General features: G+C 43.7%; 1 protein-coding gene across 8 annotated transcripts in view; it reads left to right on the top strand.

Annotated features, from left to right (window-relative positions):
• The first annotated feature begins 1036 nt into the window (after positions 1-1036).
• Positions 1037-17242, top strand: part of LOC119437114 (uncharacterized) — a 39951-nt gene continuing 23745 nt past the window's right edge. Inside the window, exons 1-8 of one of the 8 annotated variants that reach the window (XM_049660299.1) lie at positions 1037-1291; positions 2622-2799; positions 4672-4757; positions 8108-8184; positions 9480-9569; positions 11058-11123; positions 12723-12792; positions 14402-14471. In XM_049660299.1, coding sequence (XP_049516256.1) covers positions 11108-11123; positions 12723-12792; positions 14402-14471 — 156 coding nt within the window. In that variant the 5' untranslated portion in view covers positions 1037-1291; positions 2622-2799; positions 4672-4757; ... (1 more) ...; positions 9480-9569; positions 11058-11107. Of the gene's footprint in view, positions 1292-2621; positions 2800-4671; positions 4758-7903; positions 8185-9479; positions 9570-11057; positions 11124-12722; positions 12793-14401; positions 14472-16076; positions 16147-17242 lie in introns of those variants that run through there. The other 7 variants (XM_049660293.1, XM_049660300.1, XM_049660297.1 and 4 more) reach the window with 7 other exon arrangements.

Here is a 17242-nt window from a genome sequence, read left to right as displayed (position 1 = left end):
AGTCACGAAGCGAAGTCGGGACTCGCGCATGAAATGGAGGACTCCCATGAAGGGAGTCAGTGATAAGCACCTTATCCAATCAACCAATGTGGATTCATTGGATCACTCAATGAAATAGTTGGTTGACTATATCAAAGAAAACAAAACAATGCAGGTTAACTATAGGCGCAAAAAGTAAAACGCATTTCATGCAGTGCTTCATTACTGAATTATCAACATAGCAAGAAATGCAAATTGTTTTTTTTTAATATTCAGTAGGAAATCACAGAAGCAGGATGGCAAAACGCCAACTTCATAGTGAAAACACTGGATGGTATTTATATACAACGCGGTTTACATACATATCTGTTTTGTATTTAAAGATTCCTCAAGGGAAGCAATAAGGGGCGGAAGTACAGAAATATTGATTTAACATGCATAGAATAAAAAAAGAAATGAAAATATAACATGAATATACACTCAATGTCAATGAAAAACAAACTATGAAGTCCACCAAGTTGCACGCGGTACTCATCATTCACTGAAGCTGATGGAGCGTACCGAGTAGAGGTGCACAGCTATTTGTGTCGCCTCCTAGTAAACACGATTAATTCGGGTCGTGTACCAGTGAGCAAAAATAATAATTAGCAATTCAAGGTTGTTTCTCTAATTATCGTTGCAACACATCTTTATTTATGTTTACCACAATGTTGTAAATAAAACAAAATAATATATAAAAAACCAGTCATGGGTCTTATGACCCTTTCTAGCCTGCTAAAGCATAGCCTCTGAGAACTGTTTCAAACGCAGCGGTGACGGCGTAAGTAAAATGGGCTTGCAGTACAGAAAAAAAGCACAACCTTCGAGAGTCACAATTACTTTCACGGTTGTTTGCGGTTTTCATGCTCGTAGTACAGTGGTTGGCTTATGGCTTTCGCATTTACTTCGACTTTGGATACGCAACTGTGAAAAGCGCGGCAGCGGTAGCAGCGGTTACTCCTCAAAATCTGAAACCACGCCGGCGGTTCTTTATTCCATGACGGCGGCAAGCCTGCGACCGTCGAAACGCGAGTGGGATTTTTCTCTTGCGTCCGTTGCGCCTGTGATACCCGACAACTGTAGCAGCATTTCATCTGATCCGACTTCAACTGAAGGCTCGCCGACTGATGCGGAAGCAGTTTACCTCGTTTCGCACGGGCCACCAAAGAAAATTGTTAAGTTCACAGGCGCCCGGAAGCTCGCCGACCTTCACGAAAGTGTGCGGATGGGTGGGTTCGCGCACCTGATGACATGCAACGATCTCCTAATACAGGTGAACATGAAGGTTCTGCGTGTTATGGAGTGTAAAGATGATTTGGTCACTGTTTGGTTCGTATGGGCAAAATAGCAACAGTATGCGTAGCGGAAATGGCGAGCACGAGTAGTAACTGTTGAGTTGTTTCACGTTTACCTGACAGTCCGAGTGTTACGAAATTGCCCTATGTCACTTCACTGTGCTGCCAATTACAAATATTTTCGGCTCGTCGCTGACATTGACCCGTGAAGCGCATACTTGCCCTTAGGAACGCATCGTTGCTCAACTGAAGTTTTTGCCTAGGGGAGAACTGGAAAGGAAACTAAACGTATTCGGGACTTCCGTCTTCTGAAAACTTTTGCGGTAGGTTTACTACTGATTTGAGCTCAGGTGTGCAATCGCTACCCTATTACATGGGGAAAGGTGAAGTACTAACAGCTTCAAACAATGTAATGGTGCTTTAGTTTGTGTAACCGGTCGTAGTATGCCATAATCTGCAAATTTCTGTAGCATTTAACCAATAAACAGACAAGACGAGGAAAACAGGAGTGTTGTCTGCCTTGTTATTTGTTTGCTGCAGTAATCCTGCAGTAATAAAGTTAAATTCAACCAACCCAGGAAAAACATTCATTGACATTTTCAGCAACAGGACTATGAAAACGTTGTGCAATCAACTATATGGTTCTATCTTTGGGAAATCATCTATTCCTATATACTGATTGTTACTGGCATTGCTAAATAAGCTCAAACTTGTTTGCTCAATGTGTCCTGCACTTAGCTCACATATGGGCCGCAGGATTAGTGTTGTGCTGTGCTGTTATGGCTTTAAATAACAAACCTACTTGGGACACTACAGCAACCATAGAAAAAGGCTAAAAATTAATCAATGCCTGTTCAGTGTCCACTGGCTCAAACCTATTGATAAACCACTGGTGTATGCTTTCAGGTCAAAGATCGGTTCCCGTGCTATGTCAACATGAATGAAAGCACAGCAGTGCATGATGGGGCGTTCATTAACTTATTCGTCTCCCAAAGCCACTCTGAAGCATCAGAGGCACCAAAACAGCTGTATGCTTATCCGTATGTCTTATCCAATCTGTACTCGTTAGTTAACTCTGTATGACTAAAGTCTGTCATATGCTGGAAGGATAAAATAACGGTATTTGAGCAATACTTTAAAGGGGTCCTGACACACTTTTCTAAGTAATCATAGAATATCATCACTATTAAATTACGTCACCCCAAAAATTTCCTCCCACAAAAGTTTTCGAATCCTTCAAGGACAAGTGAAGTTAGACGTAATTATCGCACCGATAAGTGGTTTTTTGTCTCCTTTCATTTCCACTAGCATGCTGGAAGCTGCACAGGGGAGTTGGCAAGGGGGCACAAGGAAGCAATGCCCTGTTGCTGTCCGTAGGGTGAACGCAAGGCGGCTCGTGGCGGCCGCAATTTCTACGCTGCGCTTTTCATCTCTGAAGCCATGCGCAGCAGCGTGCAGTCGTCATGTTCAGAAAAGCAGTGCAAAGGTGAAATGGCTGTTTTGTCTTTTTGAGGTCAAATACATATATATATATATTTGTTTATTTAACTCAAATGAGCAATAATGGTATTAATGAGAATGTTCTTGCGATCACGAAATCAGCCAATAGCTGTTGTGGGTCTAGCTGCTTGCGATGACACTGCATAACAACTATCTTAAGTGAGAGCAAGCAATTTTTAACTGCTTTTGCACGAGATTGTGAATTCTCTGCTGCATGTCGTGTAATATTTTGTTCACACTCCCACAGGAGCCTCGTTAACAGAGTGGCAATGCTTTCTTACTATGCACAAAGTGTTTCAGGGCCGAATTAAAGCTTTGTTACTAATGAAAAGGCATTGATAGGTTTAGATAGAAAGACAATGAGGTTAGCCAGTGTAGACTGGCTGCACTTGGGCTCGAAAAGTGCAATGTGCTCAATGCCTTCTGGGCTGAGAATGCTCTCGACCAGTGTCTAGAGCGTTCGGGTATTTTGAAAATTGTGGGTACAGCTGTTAAGGGGGGGGGGGGGTTAGACGTTGTTAGGCCCAAACCGTAAATTTCTGATTTTGCATTGTACTTATAGCACATGTTTATAGCTTTCAAAAAATATAAAACACTTGGCTATATGGGACTTCTAAACCACTTATTTAATTCATTATATTTGTAGCGTCGACTGTAACGTGGGCATGACCTGTCGTCGAGACTTAAGATGATATGAAGTTTCCATCGTATCAAAACGTCTTGCATTAGACAGTATTTTTGGTTTTGGTTTGTGACTTTTTTTCTTTTTGTAATGCATTTTACAGCCCTTAGGGAGCTCTTTGTAGCTCTCATGCGTTCCTTTTGCTTTTGTTTATGTTGGTGTGTGCTTTTCGGAGGGCACGTCACATCTGTGAAGGACCTATTTCATGCCTTTTAGTGTTGCTGATGAGGAAAACACATACATTGATACGAAATTGAAAGTTTTATTGCAACCGCTGCCGTGAAAGCGTACTAAAGCATCTGGTGGTCACTCCTGTACATTTTTGTTTTTCCATGTGGATGTTATCAACAGACTCATGGCGGGTAAGAAAGTAATTTCAAGCTAAAGCTGAAGCATAACAGCACTGAAAGGACTGCAGAAAGAGAGGGAAATACTGTAAAGTTTAGTATGAAGATGACTAATCGTGGAATGTATTGATTAAGCAAGCAATTTGACACATCTATTCGCACATTTCTCAGAATGCGATGTTTCGACTTAGTCCCTTTTTCTAAAAAAACAGCTGGGCGTACGTGAACTAAATTTTGTGTACATGTCAGCTACTGCCTCGTACAACTTTGCAACTGGAAGGAATATCTGCATGCTCATGGAAATTTAGAAAACAAATAAAATGCATGTCATATAGTGGCAATTAGTGACATGCTGTACACTCACGATAATTGATCAACAACTAGCTTAATCAGCCGCCCTCCTAATTTCTTATAGAAGATGCTTCTTCAAATTGGTATTCATGGCTAATTTTCCCTTGTGTGCATTTCTTAGTAGTAAACTCATTTGAAGTAATAATTAAATTCTTTTATAATCTGTTTTGGTGAAAGTATTGTTAGAGTGTGAACTCTGGTCATCATCATCAGTTTATCTTAGCTATTGCAGGTCCAAAGGATATACTGTTACCCCTCTCCTGTGTCAAACCCATCCGATAAATTTTATAACCTCTGTCTCGTCATGCACCTAATGCTTTCATAGTGCAGTTAACCGAACAAATTCTCCCATCTGATGAATCACAGTTCACCTGCTGGATATTTCATGGAAATGGTTGCACTACAGTGCTGTTGCATATTGTTTTTTTTTGTATATTGTTTTATGTAGAAGGTTTATGCACACTTTTGTAAACATCAGGTACCCGAATAAGCTGTGCAACATTGCTGCAAGGTGCCTTGGTAAACCAGTACCCAGCCCTGAGGAACAGATTGGACTCTGGCTATGTAAGAGCATTTCCTTGTAAATTTCCTTCATTTTGATTTCTTTGGCACATTTAAAGGTAGAAATATGCTGTCAAAGTCTTTCTTAGCACTTCGTAATGTTTATGGCCATTGTTTCTCGCAACTGTTCTCGTCTGTGTGCTTGTCATTGAGTAGACATGCTGTGATCTATAAGCTTTGCAGCTTGACTAAATTTGAAGATGCCAACAGCAGCTCTGCATCTGAGGTGCAATACGGCCACCTTCTGTAAAATTAATTGCATGCTCAGCTAAATATACAATTGGTTGAACAATATATTTTGTACCTGTAGTCATTTATGCATAAAAATTTTGACCAAACTAATACAGAAAGAAATTACTCAACTGCTGTGTTGAAAGGTGTGCTAAGATAGCTCGACTGGTACATTTTAGAACATGAAGGAAACAGTGCAAAAAACAAGTTAAGATTAGGGCAACTCTGTTTTTACTGTGTACTGTTTTCAATTTATTACACAACCTGAAAACCGGAAGCCACTGAACTGGTATTTATGTAAAGTCAGTTGCTTTCACTTCATTCTAGTTCTCCTGGCACATGCACCTGAAAAACAAGTACAAAATCTTAAAGCTTAAATCTCCTAATTTATCTAAATTGCACTGTTGTTCCCACTTGCTGCTACATAACTGTCAACTGCATCAGAGCTGCTCTTGCAAAATCGTGTGTACTAGGTATCCTGAAACTGATAATTGCTGTACCAATGTTAGCTTCAGCTAATGGTAAACACATCATAATAAATAAGACGAATAATGCAAAACAACAGTATCTGAAAAAGCATACCACCATGTTTGACAAGTAGTCAGAAAGTGTTGCTATGTATCATTGCTGTTAATTGGTGTTCTTTTTCGCATTAGAACGCCTTTAGATTAATAACAGTGCATCTACTTCTGTAACAATTTTTATTTCTTGTCGTGAAATAATGCATCTAAAATAATAAATTTCACAATCAGTTATTTCTGTAACTATGATGACTAGCCTGATCTCACTTAAATGTTCATGCTACAGGTTGAATTTTTTTTCGGCTGAGTTTGCTTTGTATATACAGAAAATTTGTTTAAATTTGGAGGACACACACAGTCATGACTGAAAGGAATAAAGTGATGTTGGTCACAAGCTGTTTTTCAGCATTAATTAAGGAAGCCACAATGCTATTTGAATATAAAACTTATTCCCAGTGAATAGCTTCTGTTGACTGCCAAGGAACCGTGGAGTGCAGTACAGCAGCAGTATGGTAGCAATGTAAGATCTGCTCGCAATTGATTGTTTACATGGCGTTGAATTGAAACGTGCTACTGAGTCATGAGAAAGCACAGCAGAAAGGAAACAGATGATACCATTTTTTTATTGTAGCTCGTTCATGCATTTCACTTCGACATGTATAATGAACTAGCCCCAAATTCAGGTGGAAACAGCGCTAAGGATACAAAGTGAAAGCACATTGAGGAAATTACACGTTGCACTGAGTATTTTTTCTATGCGTCCTCACATAATCCAAGTGTGTCCACCTGAATAGGAGTAACAAACTAGCAGATATGTTCACATTAGCTTGGCCCATCCTTAAGCTTTCTGAAGTTAGCATTACATAATTCTAAGGAAACTATAACTTGAATCAGTGCCTGTATAGTATGTTTTTCAAATACGTAGTTATTGCTAGTTTTTCTTAAACAAACAAAAAAGTACAATGTAATATAATGAGCAAGGTTTTCATGTTTGGTCCAACCATTGAAAGGCCAAGTGAACCACAGCGGAAATTAAATGTGGTTTTATTGAACTGTAGAAGTCATAAAAAATATAAAAAAGATAACTTGCCACTGGTGGGAGCAAAACCCACATCTTGCAAATATAGCATGCAATAGTCTACTCATTGAGCTGTGGTAGTAGCTGTCCTCTCATTCACATTCTTGGGGATTTGTGTATGTGTACTAAATGTGGCCCAGCACCAAACTCATAATCATGGCAGAAGATGTGGCACATACTTTTACCTGCAACCATCACAAAGGGGATGACCCTTAGGAGCAGGCAGCAGGCCTATAAGTATTTGCATTCATAACAGCATTGGTGCCTTCAGGTAGCATACAGTGCCATCTGCCTGCTCTTAAATGTCATGTACCACATGACGCCTATGGTTCAACATGCTACAGCGTCAGCCATGGCCTTGAGTGGTGCTAACAGTTCCAGGGCCATATCTAATAAACATAACAAATGCGGAATGAGGTGAATGGGAGAATAACCTCCATCGTGCTTAACTGATACAGGCTCACATGTGTAATGCATATGACGTGGGTTTGCCCCCACTGGTGGCAAGTTGTTTTTTGCCTACTTTCTTTTCCAATGTTTAGTTATTTTACATTTCAATACAATCACATTTAATTTACCCTGTACTTTCCGTGGCCTAATTATCTGTTGGCTGCATACAGTCTTGATTAACAAAAATCTGGCCCATTTGTTCCACCTATTCATGTTTGACCCACTTGCAGTACACTTCCATAAGCATCACCCATTAAATAGCCGAACACATCTTGCGAATATCCTTTTTTGTAGATAGCTATATGCAGTTAGCTGCTTATAGCTGTATATACCTACACAGGGGACCCTGATCATGAGAAGAAATTTACAGAAGAAAAATTGGGTTGGAGTGCATATGGCAGGCATTGTCAAATGCTGACTGGGAGCTTACCACTGCCGTTGAAAAGTGTACAATCATTGCATTCTACCTGTGCTAACATATGGGCCAGAAACTTGGAGGTTAACAAAGCTCGAGAACAAGTTAAGGACCACACAAAGAGCGATGGAACGAAAAATGTTAGGCCTAACGTATCAGAGAGCAAACGGGGATAGCCGATATTCTAGTTGACATTAAGAGGAAGAAATGGAGCTGGGCAGGCCATGTAATGCGTAGGATGGATAACCGGTGGACCATTAGAGTTACAGAATGCATACCAAGAGAAAGGAAGCGCAGTCGAGGATGGCAGAAAACTAGGTGGGGTGATAAAGTTTGGAAATACGCAGGTGAAGGTTGGAATCAGCTAGCGCAAGACAGGGGTAATTGGAGATCGGAGGGAGAGGCCTTTGTCCTGCATTGGGGGGGGGGGGGAATTTATATAGACTGATGATGATGATATGCAGTTACTATTTATTCACTACCCATTTAGCATTGAATTGTGCCACCGAAATTCCCTAAGTGGACTGCTGTATGATTGTATGAATCTTATAAGCTGTTGCTGCTGGCAGTTTTATACTTGCTAGTTTACTTAATAATTACAAGCAGCGAAATTGGTCAGCAGCTGCAGCCCTTTCACTGCTGTAATTTTTCTCTTCAGATGCAAAAGGCGTGAGCGCCATCATGGTTCTACCATTTCTTGTCAATGAGCGAGGGGACGACATGTTCACAAAAATGGTTAGAACTTTGAGCTGCTTACACGACCAAGTACACAGTGTCAGTATGAGGCAATTGTGAATATGTACAGGGCCCGGAATATTTCGCTGCACCTGTTCAAAGAAAGGTTTTGCACCCACCGCTACACCGTTCTTGCTCAAGTTTTGCGAAATGATTGAATTTTGGGGGCTGCTTCGTTTAGTATGACATTTACTACAGTTAATTGCCTGGTATTAAGAAAAAAGTGCAAATTTGCCTTCGCTTGTGGGGATGCGAGCTGCTGCAGCGATGGCGCTACCATAAACATGTGTCGCCGCCTGCCGGCAGCTGCAGAATGCAGGCGATCAGGGACGTTTGCAGTGTGTTCATGAGCGGGCAACACACGATAAACCCAGTGGTAAACATCCTTGACCGGCTGCTTTTTGCAGCTGCCGGCAGGCGGCGACACAGGTTTATGCCAGCGCTGTCGCCGCAGCAGCTCGCATCCCCGTAAGTGAAGAAAAATTTTCACATTTTTCTTAAAAACCAGGCAGTTAACTTTGGTAAGCGTTATACTAAACGAAGCCGACCCCAAAATGGGATTGTTCTGCAAAATGTGAACAAGAACAGTGTAGCGGTGAGCGCAAAACCTTCTTTTGAACATGCGCAGCATAATATTCAGGACCCTGTATAACTGTGGGGAAATTTCAGAGCTAGAAAATCACCAAGATACACAATTAGAGTATATCCTTAAGTTAAAATGAGATAATTTTGTTAAACTTGATTATTAAGGCTTAAGAAGTGTCAAGCAATTAATCTGTGTGTGCAGGCGCTTTATGTGTGGCATTCTATTTGCTCAAATTATTAGTGGTACTTTTTGTTGGGCTTTGAAAGCAATGAAAGTAAACAGAGAAACCATTTATGCTCTCTACCGAGTGGACATTATCAAAGCAATTAAATATGTCAAAGTGGCAGATCAGATCACATGACAGAGCAAATCTTGTGCAACCATCCATGGCTGCACATATGATCTTGCAAAACCAAGTTATGAAAATTGAACTGCAGCTTATGGTAATCTTTTTTTGTAGCACAATAAAATGGGTACTTACTGCTTTTGAAGTAAAAGCTTAGAACTGTTCTAATTTTCTGGTAATATAACAAACCATTTTTGCCTACTTCAAACAGAAATTAGCAATTTTGGTCTTTTTCTCTGCGTGATTTTTCATTTCGGCAACACTTACCTAAAATAAAAGCCAGTTCTTTAAAACCTTGTCGCAGAGCAACCCGTATTGTTTTTGTGCACCAACAATTTATGTATTTATATGTTTGCTTTGCAGACGCCAGTACAGGAGTTTGCCCACCCCACATTGCTGTACACTGGCGACAACCGCATCTCTTCCAAGGCCCTGTGTGTGAAGTGTGGATATGTATGTGTAGATGTATTGGACTTCACTTCCGGTGTAACGGGGTTATTTTTATTTTCTATGTACTGGGGCTTTCAACATCGAATACAACAGCTCTGCGGAGCAGACACTCTCATTGCTGCAACACATGATTGAAATGAAAACGAAAATGACAAAACTAGGCACCAAGTCCCAACAGCTTTAATAGCACGGTTAACTGCTACAACTAACAAAATCACAGCCAGTACTGAGCAGGCTGAGAAATCTGACTAAGCTGCTAAAGTCGTCTTGAAATGCACCTTCCTGTATGCACTTAGCCTTTCTTGTTTCTTTTTTTTAACGCTCGGGCTATTTTGGTGTTCGTAGCCTTGGATTATGCAGCTGAGTAATACTGCCAATAGCTAGTCAAACCTCGAAAACTTTATTGTGTTTAAATGTTATTCATAGTTTTTGTATTATGGGACATAAAGCAAACACTCACCAATAATATTTAAAAAAATAGTGAAATTACAAGAAATTGTATTTCGGAGCCAGTATGGGTCTTTTGTTCCCAAATGACAGCAGAGGCAATGGTTTGGTTCTGTACAGGTGAGATGGCGGAGAGTGCATGCATAGATGACAGGCAGATTATCGTGTGACCTTCCTATCGCTTAGCACGTCATCTGAATATGCAGTGATTTTAGTAGTAATTGCATTGGTAATATTGCGGTGGCAATTATGGATGCCTAGTGCTAGTGTATAGAAGGCCCTGTTTTCTCCTGGTGTTCGGATAATGCGTCGGAAATAAGGTTGCTTTTAAAGAGCTAGTGCTTATCCTGCTTTGGGTGCTTCTTAACGTTGCCAGATTGACAGTGAATTACATTTTTTGCATGTGAATATGTACATGGAGCCAAGTTAGTTCAATCTTCCAAAGGGGTCCTTCATGTACACCAGTGCATCACATAGCTTGCTGGAAGGGACATGTGCCACCCAACCATTGCAGTCATTCAACACTCTGGCAAAAGTCTCGCTCATGCCACATGCATACAGGATGGTAGCACGCTTGCTTTTCTTGCTTACCACTTAGCGGATGGGCGCTGAGGCACGATGTTCTTGCTCACTTGGCAGTTTTAGCGGCTGGCCATTACATTGCGTGTCATTTAGCATCAAGATCAACTCTGCTTTTTGCCTTGTATGACTTGAGCAAAGACCGAAAAGCGAGGTTACTAGTGATGAGGCGGCCAACCTTTGTGGCCCTTGTGGTGTACAGAAAGAACATCTAGGTATTTTGACATGTGTGTTTGCGATGAACCCTCGTGGCAAGGCCATTGGTGATTCGTTCCTTGAGAACATCAATGGATGCAATGTACCTCTTCTCTCAGGCTCTTCGTGTGCTGTAAACTGATGCTTTCCTTACAAAGTTAAATGCTTTTTCTGATTGCTATATGTACTCTCACTAAAGGTCACTGTGATGTGCGCATATTTTATTGAATAAAATTTGTACATGTTTTAACTGTTGTGTTGTTCTTTCAGATCTGAACCGAAGCAGATCGAAATTTGATGCAAACAGGGAGGCAGTGCTAATGGAAACATTTAGAGGTGAGACAGCAGTCTTTTTTTGACAAATTGGATGATAGGATGGCCAAGAAGTAGCACTTTTGAAACATAATTTGATGTACTTACTATGCAAGCTGCACATGGATTTTTAAGTGGTATTATTCGTCATGCCCTGTTTTACATTTATCTGGTCTTTAGTCATATTTATTTTCTTCTACTGGCATCGATGTTGTATCATTGCTTTGATATGGTGAAATTTTAAATTTGTCGTTAATTATCAATATTGAAATTTAATTATTCTGCCCATGTATGCCTCCATGGCATATTGAAATAAACAAGCCCTTTGTCATGGCAAAGAAATAACATTCTTGTTCGAGAAATAAATTTTTTTCTCAAATACCTGAAATGCTATATTACATAACATTGGACGTATTAGCGCTGTTCAGTTTGCCTTGTACACCACATCCCCCCCCACAAAAAAACATGCTGGATGTTGCAACTGACGCATAGTATTTCTCAAGGTTGGCCATTGATTCCAATTGAGCAAATCAGATTGCTGTCTTCTATTTTTACCAGGTATGATGCTGATGCATTTGAGGTTATTACATATGATAGTGAAATTTTGGCTCTTGGTGTTTAACTCATTGTGATGTTATGTGCTAACTGTTTTTTTCGTTGTCGCCTTAAAAAAGACAAGTCCACTTGTCGAAACGTTGGCTCCTGCTTTCATCTTGTTCTCATTTTGCTCAGTGTTCTTTTAGTTGTTTATAGTTTTGCAGTTTATTATAACATCTAATGGTGGCTGAGAGCTGCTGAATAGCTACGCGTTTGTTGCTTACACAAATTAAAATCTATATGTAGCGAGCTTCCATATCAGCTTAGAGATAGTCATTTGACTCCCCAGGCAGAGGTCACAGCAGCTGCTGTGAAGGGTCTGGTTGAGTACCAGGAGCTAGTTTCACCAATTCTTACCATGGTAGTCATGTACACCACCATTGTCAGTCAATTGACTACCCTAGGAAGGGTCATGGTTGCCATTGCAAAGGGGTTCCATTGACTACCAAGAGGTACTTGCATGGACCACTGAGGTAGTCGCATCAACTCTTGCCATGGTAGTCATGTACAACACCATTGTTTGTCAGTTGTCAAATGACTACCCTATGAAGGGTCATTATGGCCATTGCAAAGGGGTTCCTCTGACTACCAAGAGGTACTTGCATCGACCACTAAGGTAGTCGTATCAACTCTTGCCATGGTAGTCATGTACACCACCATTGTTTGTCAGTTGTCAAATGACTACCCTAAGAAGGGTCATTGTTGCCATTGCAAAGGGGTTCGGCTGACTACCAAGAGTTACTCGCGTGGACCACTGAGGTAGTTGCATCAACTCCTGCTTTGGGAGTAATATATACTCAGTGCTCCTTGAGGGAGAGAGTCACCGGTACTGCAAGAGAGTCGCCGGTACTGTAATTCCAAGGGAGTCTATGTTACCTCCCAAAAAGTGGTCCTATGTGTGACGAGCAGATACACCTCAAAAGAGTCGGTTGAGACTACCTTTTTTTTAAGAGTGTATGCTCAACTTATCGGTAGTGTGTATTGCTTCTATCGTCGTTTAGACAAGCACCTGCGGCGTGTTTGCAGGATCGCAGTGTTGGAGGGAGTGGCGCGGAGCATGGCGGCAGGTTTCCAGGCGAGTGTGGCCACGGAACTGGTGAGTCTGCTCTCATCGGTGGCGTTCGCACCCACGAGCCGCGGACGTCGCGCGACCAAGTTGGTCACACATAATCACGTTGACAGAAAGCGAGCGTGTTTCGCTCAGGCGCTCGCTGCGCGATTTTTTTCAGCTTGGTGACGTTGAGTTCCAAAGCTGCTGAACTGATCAGCAGAACCGGACGTTGGAATACGCTTATGGTTTATTTGGCGGGGCCATGGTTTCGCGAGCTGACGTGAACGGCAGAAGTCACTGAACACTTCGATGTAGCTGCAAGCAGTTTGTCCTTGCCAGTGTGAACAGCGGCTGACGCGTGAGTCGCTGCCTAATCGCCAGTAAGCGTCAGTGGCACGACCTATATCACCGCTGTGAATGCCGCCATGGTGCGGTGCAACTTTGTCCCGCTTGTCGGAGCACAGAGTTCACTTATGGAGAAGTGTTGCATTCCGACAAAGGCAACACATCTGTGATCGTTGCCAATGCACGAGTTTATCATCGTACTAAGCAGTTTTGTAGTAATATCTACTGCCCTTTATTGTGTATATTCTCGTTCATCGTATTCAAACGGAACTGTTCCAAACACACTTTCAAAGCGACGCTTTCTACACGAACCATCCTGGACCTGGCTGACCGCGGCTGCCGCTGCTGTCCTGCCCAATAGATCATACAAAGGACAGCACTCATATCAAGAATATCGGCTTCTATGTATCCCCATCTGTACTACAGCTGAGCCACTTGTCAGTTTTGTACGGATTACGCTGTGAAGAAATGAACGTTACCTAACTATTACTCCAAAAAATATACAATTTGAAGCTCATAATTCATTTCGCAAAGCGATGGTTTCTACACATTTTCCTCCCGGATAGGGTGCGGTGCGTCTTCTCGGTTGGCTTCTTGCCGAGTGAGGTGAACCGCCCCTGGATTTGAATCTATATAACGGCACCGCGTATGGTCACCGTTGAAACGGGTTATTTATGAGGCTTGTACGGCAGCGGGATTTCTATTCCGCGCTTCTCGAGGAACATGGCGCCACCTATCGCCGCGACCGCGAAGCCTGCGCGTGGCCTCTGAAATGCATGGCACGCTGGTGCGTGCGAACGCTGAGAAACGCGCATGCGGCAGCCGCGATCCTCTCTCGCGATTCTTTCTGGACACACTGCGCTATCTAGTGGCATTACCTAGAAGTCCGCGCGTGGCCTCTGAGACGAGAAGCGTGGTGCGCCGGTGCCTGCAAATGCTGAGAATTGTTGCCTCGCACACTCCGTGGCACATAGTGACACAAGTTGCCGAGAGGTTCATTAAAGAGCGGCGCATACCCTGTGCATTCTTGGGGCAGCTCGCTGAAGCGTTGGCATGAAATGCGTTCATTGAAATGCGGCAGATACCAAGCGAATTTGTGGCGCAGCCTGCTAATGCGTCTGTTTGCTGTCCTTGGGGAACGCTTCAGACGTGGGTTCACGTATGAAGACGGGACGACGAAATTCTTTCCTATTGATTCTTGCAAGCATTGACGAGCGCAATTTCACTGTTGCGTAAATTATGCTCAACTTATCGGTAGTGTGTATTGCTTCTATCGTCGTTTAGACAAGCACCTGCGGCGTGTTTGCAGGATCGCAGTGTTGGAGGGAGTGGCGCGGAGCATGGCGGCAGGTTTCCAGGCGAGTGTGGCCACGGAACTGGTGAGTCTGCTCTCATCGGTGGCGTTCGCAACCACGAGCCGCGGACGTCGCGCGACCAAGTTGGTCACACATAATCACGTTGACAGATAGCGAGCGTGTTTCGCTCAGGCGCTCGCTGCGCGATTTTTTTCAGCTTGGTGACGTTGAGTTCCAAAGCTGCTGAACTGATCAGCAGAACCGGATGTTGGAATACGCTTATGGTTTATTTGGCGGGGCCATGGTTTCGCGAGCTGACGTGAACGGCAGAAGTCACTGAACACTTCGATGTAGCTGCAAGCAGTTTGTCCTTGCCAGTGTGAACAGCGGCTGACGCGTGAGTCGCTGCCTAATCGCCAGTAAGCGTCAGTGGCGCGACCTATATCGCCGCTGTGAATGCCGCCATGGTGCGGTGCAACTTTGTCCCGCTTGTCGGAGCAGAGAGTTCGCTTATGGAGAAGTGTTGCATTCCGACAAAGGCAACACATATGTGATCGTTGCCAATGCACGAGTTTATCATCGTGCTAAGCAGTTTTGTTGTAATATCTACTGCCCTTTATTGTGTATATTCTCGTTCATCGTATTTAAACGGAACTGTTCCAAACACACTTTCAAAGCGATGCTTTCTACACGAACCATCCTGGACCTGGCTGACCGCGGCTGCCGCTGCTGTCCTGCCCAATAGATCATACAAAGGACAGCACTCATATCAAGAATATCGGCTTCTATGTATCCCCATCTGTACTACAGCTGAGCCACTTGCCAGTTTTGTACGGAATTACGCTGTGAAGAAATGAACGTTACCTAACTATTACTCCAAAAAATATACAATTTGAAGTTCATAATTCATTTCGCAAAGCGAAGCTTTCTACACATTTTCCTCCCAGATAGGGTGCGTCTTCTCGGTTGGCTTCTTGCCGGGTGAGGTGAACCGCCCCTGGATTTGAATCTATATAACGGCACCGCGTATGGCCACCGTTGAAACGGGTTATTTATGAGGCTTGTACGGCAGCGGGATTTCTATTCCGCGCTTCTCGAGGAACATGGCGTCATCTATCGCAGCGACCGCGAAGCCTGCGCGGGGCCTCTGAAATGCATGGCACGCTGGTGCGTGCGAACGCTGAGAAACGCGCATGCGGCAGCCGCGATCCTCTCTCGCGATTCTTTCTGGACACGCTGCACTATCTAGTGGCATTACCGAGAAGTCCGCGCGTGGCCTCTGAGACGAGAAGCGTGGCGCGCCGGTGCCTGCAAATGCTGAGAATTGTTGCCTCGCACACTCCGTGGCACATAGTGACACAAGTTGCCGAGAGGTTCATTAAAGAGCGGCGCATACCCTGTGCATTCTTGGGGCAGCTCGCTGAAGCGTTGGCATGAAATGCGTTCATTGAAATGCGGCAGATACCAAGCGAATTTGTGGCGCAGCCTGCTAATGCGTCTGTTTGCTGTCCTTGGGGAACGCTTCAGACGTGGGTTCACGTATGAAGACGGGACGACGAAATTCTTTCCTATTGATTCTTGCAAGCATTGACGAGCGCAATTTCACTGTTGCGTAAATTATGCTCAACTTATCGGTAGTGTGTATTGCTTCTATCGTCGTTTAGACAAGCACCTGCGGCGTGTTTGCAGGATCGCAGTGTTGGAGGGAGTGGCGCGGAGCATGGCGGCAGGTTTCCAGGCGAGTGTGGCCACGGAACTGGTGAGTCTGCTCTCATCGGTGGCGTTCGCAACCACGAGCCGCGGACGTCGCGCGACCAAGTTGGTCACACATAATCACGTTGACAGATAGCGAGCGTGTTTCGCTCAGGCGCTCGCTGCGCGATTTTTTTCAGCTTGGTGACGTTGAGTTCCAAAGCTGCTGAACTGATCAGCAGAACCGGATGTTGGAATACGCTTATGGTTTATTTGGCGGGGCCATGGTTTCGCGAGCTGACGTGAACGGCAGAAGTCACTGAACACTTCGATGTAGCTGCAAGCAGTTTGTCCTTGCCAGTGTGAACAGCGGCTGACGCGTGAGTCGCTGCCTAATCGCCAGTAAGCGTCAGTGGCGCGACCTATATCGCCGCTGTGAATGCCGCCATGGTGCGGTGCAACTTTGTCCCGCTTGTCGGAGCAGAGAGTTCGCTTATGGAGAAGTGTTGCATTCCGACAAAGGCAACACATATGTGATCGTTGCCAATGCACGAGTTTATCATCGTACTAAGCAGTTTTGTTGTAATATCTACTGCCCTTTATTGTGTATATTCTCGTTCATCGTATTTAAACGGAACTGTTCCAAACACACTTTCAAAGCGATGCTTTCTACACGAACCATCCTGGACCTGGCTGACCGCGGCTGCCGCTGCTGTCCTGCCCAATAGATCATACAAAGGACAGCACTCATATCAAGAATATCGGCTTCTATGTATCCCCATCTGTACTACAGCTGAGCCACTTGCCAGTTTTGTACGGAATTACGCTGTGAAGAAATGAACGTTACCTAACTATTACTCCAAAAAATATACAATTTGAAGTTCATAATTCATTTCGCAAAGCGAAGCTTTCTACACATTTTCCTCCCAGATAGGGTGCGTCTTCTCGGTTGGCTTCTTGCCGGGTGAGGTGAACCGCCCCTGGATTTGAATCTATATAACGGCACCGCGTATGGTCACCGTTGAAACGGGTTATTTATGAGGCTTGTACGGCAGCGGGATTTCTATTCCGCGCTTCTCGAGGAACATGGCGCCACCTATCGCCGCGACCGCGAAGCCTGCGCGTGGCCTCTGAAATGCATGGCACGCTGGTGCGTGCGAACG

Source organism: Dermacentor silvarum, chromosome 1 (genome assembly GCF_013339745.2).
Source record: "Dermacentor silvarum isolate Dsil-2018 chromosome 1, BIME_Dsil_1.4, whole genome shotgun sequence".
NCBI classification, from domain to species: domain Eukaryota; kingdom Metazoa; phylum Arthropoda; class Arachnida; order Ixodida; family Ixodidae; genus Dermacentor; species Dermacentor silvarum.
This window is presented reverse-complemented; position numbering and strand designations above follow the sequence as displayed.